This window comes from Arachis ipaensis, chromosome B1 (genome assembly GCF_059453495.1).
Source record: "Arachis ipaensis isolate K30076 ecotype BB chromosome B1, ASM5945349v1, whole genome shotgun sequence".
Taxonomy (NCBI): Eukaryota; Viridiplantae; Streptophyta; class Magnoliopsida; order Fabales; family Fabaceae; genus Arachis; species Arachis ipaensis.
The window spans coordinates 39,325,718-39,332,409 of record NC_142436.1 but is presented as its reverse complement, the minus strand read 5'-3'; the positions used below and the strand labels follow the sequence as shown (position 1 = coordinate 39,332,409).

The 6,692-nt window shown below is 32.7% G+C and overlaps 2 protein-coding genes across 3 annotated transcripts; one reads left to right on the top strand and one right to left on the bottom strand.

Moving 5' to 3' along the window:
* Nucleotides 1-682: 682 nt before the first annotated feature.
* On the bottom strand, nucleotides 683-3,650 carry LOC107628952 (uncharacterized). 2 transcript variants are annotated; one of them, XM_088503262.1, is made up of 4 exons: nucleotides 3,458-3,650; nucleotides 2,821-2,911; nucleotides 1,965-2,315; nucleotides 683-831 (listed from the first exon to the last, which is right to left on the bottom strand). In XM_088503262.1, the coding sequence occupies exons 2-4, from the start codon at nucleotides 2,821-2,823 to the stop codon at nucleotides 751-753; spliced, it is 435 nt and encodes a 144-aa protein (XP_088359388.1). In that variant the 5' UTR covers nucleotides 2,824-2,911; nucleotides 3,458-3,650; the 3' UTR covers nucleotides 683-750. The 2 variants fall into 2 exon arrangements, with proteins under 2 accessions (XP_088359388.1, XP_088359389.1); XM_088503263.1 differs by lacking the exon at nucleotides 2,821-2,911.
* Nucleotides 3,431-5,900, top strand: LOC148576276 (uncharacterized). The gene is made up of 2 exons (XM_088502698.1): nucleotides 3,431-3,514; nucleotides 4,157-5,900. The coding sequence occupies exons 1-2, from the start codon at nucleotides 3,431-3,433 to the stop codon at nucleotides 4,709-4,711; spliced, it is 639 nt and encodes a 212-aa protein (XP_088358824.1). The 3' UTR covers nucleotides 4,712-5,900.
* The last annotated feature ends 792 nt before the right edge of the window (nucleotides 5,901-6,692 follow it).

Below are 6,692 nucleotides of genomic sequence, written 5' to 3'. Positions count from 1 at the left end.
AAAACGGCGGTTATTTTGGGAAATTACGGCGGTTAGAACCGCCATTATGACCAAAACTGGCGCTTCCAAGAAACGCCGTTATTCTGGGCGCCATTCTGGTTATTACGGCGGTTTTCAAAAAACCGCCGTAATAACCTGTGGATAATACGGCGGTTTTTTGAGGGTTAAAATGGCAGTTTGTAACCGCCATTATTACCGGATAAAATGGTAGTTTTTTAACAGCCGCCGTTTTTACCAGGATGTTGTGGCATCCCTTCTGTTTAAAATGGCGGTTAGAAACCGCCGTTTTTACCATTATAACCGCCATTTTTACCAGGTTATAACGGCATCTTTTGTGTTTAAAATGGCAGTTTCTACCCGCCGTTTTTACCAAAATATAATGGCCTCATTTTCGTTTAAAATGGCAGTTTTTAACCGCCGTTTCTACCAGCGTATAATGGCGTCGTTTTCATTTAAAATGGGAGTTTCTAACCGTCGTTTGTACCTAATTATGATGACAATTTTATGCTTTTTAAAATAAGATTGAAACCACCAATTTAAAGTGATATTTTCTAAACTCACTTAAAAATCTTATAATAACCAAAAGGCATAACCATAAGATGATGATTTTTAATTCATACATGATCCAAAAGTCATAATCCAAGTCATAATTAAAATGTCATAATCCAAAAACAAAGGTCAAAGTAACATTTTTCAATAATACGTCTTAACATATAATTCTTAATATACGTCTTAACATATTAAGCAAGGTCATGCTTCCTTGTTGCTTGCTCCAGAAGACCTACTTCCTAACTCTTTTGGTGATGGAATCTCACTCTCCTGATCCAATCCCTATAACAAAAATATAATTATTATGAGCACAAGAAATACAAGAAAAAGGCATATATTGATATACATTTTAGGTCTGATTTAATTTATAAGAAAAGGCATATATAAAAGAACACACATTTGTTTAATTAACACTATTATTAGACATAATTAAACAGAGCATCAATATCAATACTTATATATTATTCTATACACATTATATGAGTAACTACGTTTAGATATTCTTTTTGATATATGGTTTTAGTTTTTAAATGGCTATTCTTAAAATATGTCCACACATCTTTCTACATTTTGAAAAATCAGTAAAATAGATAATAGTTAAATACAAACAAATATCCTTACACATAGCAATTATATAAGAAAATTAACTTTAGTAATTGTTTTTTGGCTCTTAATCCTATATATAATATAATACATTTTTAATTAACATAGAAGAAAATAAAAAAGAGAAACGTTCCATTCACCACTCTAAGGAGAAACATAAACTAACTATAACTATATCTATCACCCCATTAGGAGTATTTCTTAAGTACATTTCAGCAAAGTTAAAAAAATAGTCATGCTATGATTATTAAGTGTCATATCATAGTTTAAGGAATTTGTTTTAAAAAAGAAAGTCAAATTCTGTTCAACTAACTAACCCATAATTTGCAAATTATAAATCAAACACACCCAATCACAATCTACATATAATATTAGATGACAACAAAGTCAAACTAAGCATTCTCACGGAGCAGGTAATTTTTCAAAAAGATAATTGTACTTTAATCTATTTTGTTCTATTAAAAGTGAATTTTGATTAGGAACATCATATTTTTGTCCCCCAAATTGAACAAATGCACCCTAACTATGTTCATAGTAATTCTCACCACACAATTTATGAATATATTTTGTAGAGAGAAATGAGAAGTAACTGAAATAGTCAGAATTCTGTTTAGTTAGTTAAATCAGTGACATCCACCCTAAATGTCATAAGCTAGCACTACTACTAATTATATTAATAATAGGAATCATAAGCAGCAACAAGAAACTATATCAATATTCAACATATTTGTATTCAGCAAGAAACTATGAACCTAAGAAAAAAACTGAAGGAGATAAAGCAAAGGAAAAAAAGAGGATAATTGTATTTGTACCTGTGAGATTTGTTGAGTAGGGAACATTCCAGCCAATTGTACTGGAATTTTACCTCCTTCCTTAGAAGCAATATAGGAGACTAGCGCTTGCAATTGCGCTTTAACGGTATCCAACTCTTCTTGCACATTTGGACCACAAGTAGATGATGTGCCAGCATCATTTGAAGAATCTAAATTCATTTGACTAATCCTTGTAGTGTTGTTCTTGAAAGCAATTGTTGGAACAGCTCCCATACCTAAACCTCGAACACGACCAGGGTGCTCTTTCCCAAAAACTACTCCAAGAGCATCAAGAGGAGAATTAACAGTTGATTCCATCGGTTGTTGGCTGCTATGTGCTTCAATCTTCTCCTACATATATATGTATGGTTGGTGTTTTTTATTCAGCTGAAATTTAATTTGGTTGAACGTAATATATTACTAAGCGACTATACAGTTTCAGTTATTCATTTATTTTAAAAGAAACAAAGATATATTACCTTTAATATAATAAGATACAAGAGCAGGTGATTAATTAAGCAACTAAAAGTTTGAACAAAATTGCAATAAAGGAACCACATGCTCACACCGAAAAGGAAAACTATACATGCAATTAAAAATACGAAGATTTGAAGTTCCTAATGTTGATAGTTGTTGAGATTTAATGCTTTTCAATGCTTATTATTAGTTAATAAAAATAGATCAAATTAAAGAGTAAAAAAGGGAAACTTTCGATGTATAATAATAAGTGTTATGGGATCAAACAAAAGGGAAGCAACAACACGTGGTTATACACAATAAAACTAGATTGTTACTCTTAACCTAGCTAGCTAATTCAGAGAACAACTAACAAATTGTAAATCCATTAAATAAAAACCATGTAGAGCTCCTCTGGGGAATCAGTAGAAGTACAACTCAATACTCTCAAGTGTTGTTAATTCCCTCTCAGTCCTTGTCGGTCCTTTACTCTGATAAATAAAAAAGAAGGAAAGAAAAATAAAAGTAAAATATTTCCTCAATTCTCTGATAAATTGTTTATATAATTTTTTTTAAAAAATAATTAAGTAAATAAGAAAATAATAATAATAGCCTAGTTTACATACAGTTTAATTTAAAACCAATACCCTTTTAGTACTTTGATCCTAAAGTTGAGTTCTGCTAACATAACCTCATGGCCTAGATCTAGATGTTAATTAACTTGAGCCACATCATAATTATATAAAATATCATGGATTTGAGGGCATTAGATATTAGGAACCATATAAAGTAGGTTATAAATGAAGGGATGGGAGATGCTAAAGCAGGGACCTTGATTGAGCCCACAATGTTAAATAATCAGCTGTGGATTAAGTTATAAGAGTATTTTTCTAAAAAATAATGTGAAAAAGCAAGCTAAGAACAACTTGTATTAAAGACTAGCTTCAAAACTCCCAAGCACTTAGATGTAAAAGGCTAACTGTAGGGGTTGGGACGAAACAAAAAAGAACATGGATAATGAAGAAACAATCACTCACACAGTCAAAGAGGCAACCAAGTCAGCTTTGGTGAAGTTCACTTCAGCATTGTATTTTGTGAACTCCCCAATTTTGGTGTCGTAAGAGAGCTCAGAACCAATTGCAAGTACGTCAGTCCCTACAACACCAGAGACAAAACTGAACTAGTTATTTGTGTACATTCTGGACATTTGTTCTAATTTAGTACTAGTTATTTTATATTGACATGCATGGAAAATAATAATAATGCAGGTTCAGAATCTTATAGAGAGATGCTTGCTATTTCATATGAGTCAAGATCAGTGCATAAAGGCACTAGCTGAACATGCAGGAATCAAGCCACTTGTTACACAAAAGCATGATTAGCAGGAGCAGGCTCATTACACAAAAGCCACTTGTTCAAGTAAATAAAAATTAATTAGTTAATGATGGTTTGAGACCAGGAGCAGGCTCATTAACAGTGATGGTTGTGAAGAGCTGAAACACAAAAGCATGATTAGCATTAGTAAAGCATACATAACAAGTAAGTCCTGAATTGGGTTTCAAGAAAATTGACAATAGCAGCTACAAACACACTAAAATTAAAGTTAAAATATAAAAATGGGTCAGCAAAAATAAGCTATGTGAATTAAAAAGAGGCCTAACATGTGAATAAGGAATAAAATGGAGTGCTTTGAGAACTATTTTAATCCAGAAACTGCGCCTTAAAAATTGAACCAGCAAATAAGAAAAAACAAAAACAAAAGTACGAATAATGACTATGGCACCTCATTTCATGATGATGAAGAGGGGAATAATGATAATCAATACAATAATTGCATTGTTCCTGTCACTAATAATGTAGCAGAAGATGATGAAGTACTTGATATCCAACCAATAAGTTCATCAATTCATGTTCATAAAACTAGTCCAAGTCCAACAATGGCATCATTATTGTCTAATAAAGGAGTGAAAGATAAATGCAGAAGGCGTAGAGGGAGATGCAAGAAACGATCAATAGCAGATATTTTAGCTGATGCAAGGCATTGTACAGTAGAGGAGATCTATAGGATGAACAAGTTTTATTATGCTGCTGCCATTGAAGGATCTCATCAGCAGCAGCTGCAAATGGGGCCTTATTCTGAAAATGATGAGGTAAAGGGTTGTGATGAGGGTAAAGATGGAAGTGAAGATGATTATGAACATCAACTTGGTTTGACTGGAAAGGGGACATTGCTTCTTAAGTTCAAGCTCAATGCATGTAATAATAATGTAAATCGGAATTGTGTAACATGAATTCATTATTATTAATATATAACCTGTGGAAACTTATTATGCTTAGAGCTTCATCTTTTGTTTATATATTTATTAATCTCAAAGTTAAGTATGATTTTGCCATATATCATATGCATGTATACTATTTTTATTCTTTCCGTCAAGATTAATTATGTTTTATTGAGAGGGAAATTCTCTAACTTTTCTTAACAAACACATAAATCTGTCTTGACAAATTATCTATTAGTCATCATTCAATATCTGTTGTAGCAATTAATAAGTAAGATGTGTAAATTGTCATATAGATCAAGAGCAAAGACAAGGGGAAAAAAATTAAAGATGCACCATAAATCTATCAGCTGTAGAATCAGAAGTTTAATTAAGGATCCTTTTGGCATAATAGAATGCTAATAATATGTAAAATGCTGAAATTTCTTTTTTATCTATCTTGTAACTTTGCATAATTGAATTCATGGAAATTTATAGAATCTCAAAAGAATCGGTTTATGGCTTGAAAAATACAAATAAAATACGCACACATTGACACGAACGTAACATGTAATCACAGCAAGTGAATGAAACTAATCTGATTTTAATGGAAATTTCTATGTAAGTGCAAACTGAAATATGTATTGAAAACCGAAACCAAAAAGTGCAAGATGCTTAATCTGATTCAAATATATTTAGTGGAATTCAAATGCTAGAATATAACAAAGTGGTTACACTAAATCATGATTATAAATGCAGATAGAGCAACCAAAGTGGTTTTACAATAATTTAACAGGGTAATAACTTAAACTAATAACATGTACTATAATCAAAATCCAAAGAAAAGAAGGCAAGGAATCAGCTCATGTGATTTAAGTGACTCAATTCTTTACTAACCGCGGAAATGATTAACTAAAGTGATAGATATTATGAATAGAATCACAGAACAGAGCCCTACTTCACTAAGCTTATTCAGTTTGAACTCATTCATCAATTCACTATATTAAGAAATAGCAGGATGAATTAACTAGTAAAATCCAAAACAATAATAAGAGTAGCAGCAATTGAACCATTGACACATGCATCGAAGTAAATACATAAGGAAAGAGAAAGTGAAGTTATCGTAAGGAGAAATGAGGAGATGAAAAGAGAGGTTGGTTTTTTAGGTCCAATATAGTGCTGTTCTAAGATCCGATCAGCGTCAATCACCCCACACCAACATCAATGGAATGCTTCAACACAAGACCCGATCGCGGAGCTGCAGAGAAACAACAACCCCCAAAAATCAGCAACAAATCAATAACTGGTGGAGAGGTATCTAGAGAACTTGAGAGGGAGCTGCAGAGAAACAAATCAATAACTGGTGGAGAAGGAGAAGTACCTAGAGAAATCGTAACCAGCAGAGAGAGGAGAAGCCAAGAGGGAAGAACGGCGTTGTCGGAGCATGGAGGAGACGAAGGAGAGAGAAGGGAGATCGAGAGCGCCGTTACTGTGTTTCGTTTAATGAGGCTAGGGTTGCAATTCTTTTATTTTATATACGTGTGAAAACGGCGGTTCAAAACCGCCGTAATCACCAGAACCGCCAGCAAACACAAAGTTAATTATGGCAGCAACCAAAAATGCCATAATAACCGGGAATTATGGCGGTTCTTTAAAACCGCCGTAATGTCCATGCCATTTTAAACTCTTTTTTTTTGTAGTGTTTACTTTTCGTTCTTCTTCTTTTCTTCCTTATCAAACCAAACTCAAAACATAATTTAAAGCAAAATTGTAACACCCTAACTACCAGAGCTCACACTTCCGGCTGCGTGACTCTGATAGCTCGGACATTACGACAACATTTATACTATTTAATACTAAAAATATGAGCCTGTTTAAAACTTTAAACCGCAATACCGCTCCCAAAGATACTTTCGTTCGATAACGTACATCCATATATATACATACATATATATAAGTAATACTACAAACATAATCCAACACAATTCCTATCCCTCTTACAGAATATATCAAG

What these genes read in the sequence shown, in the direction of transcription:
- LOC107628952 (XM_088503262.1), bottom strand. An exon ending in CTACTCAACAAATCTCACAG is followed by an intron (nt 832 to 1,964) that starts GTACAAATACAA and finishes TTTTTGTTATAG; the next exon opens with GGATTGGATCAGGAGAGTGA.
- LOC148576276 (XM_088502698.1), top strand. Translation starts at nt 3,431, where the DNA reads ATGGATAATGAAGAAACAATCACTCACACAGTCAAAGAGGCAACCAAG. An exon ending in TCACTTCAGCATTGTATTTT is followed by an intron (nt 3,515 to 4,156) that starts GTGAACTCCCCA and finishes AAATTGAACCAG; the next exon opens with CAAATAAGAAAAAACAAAAA.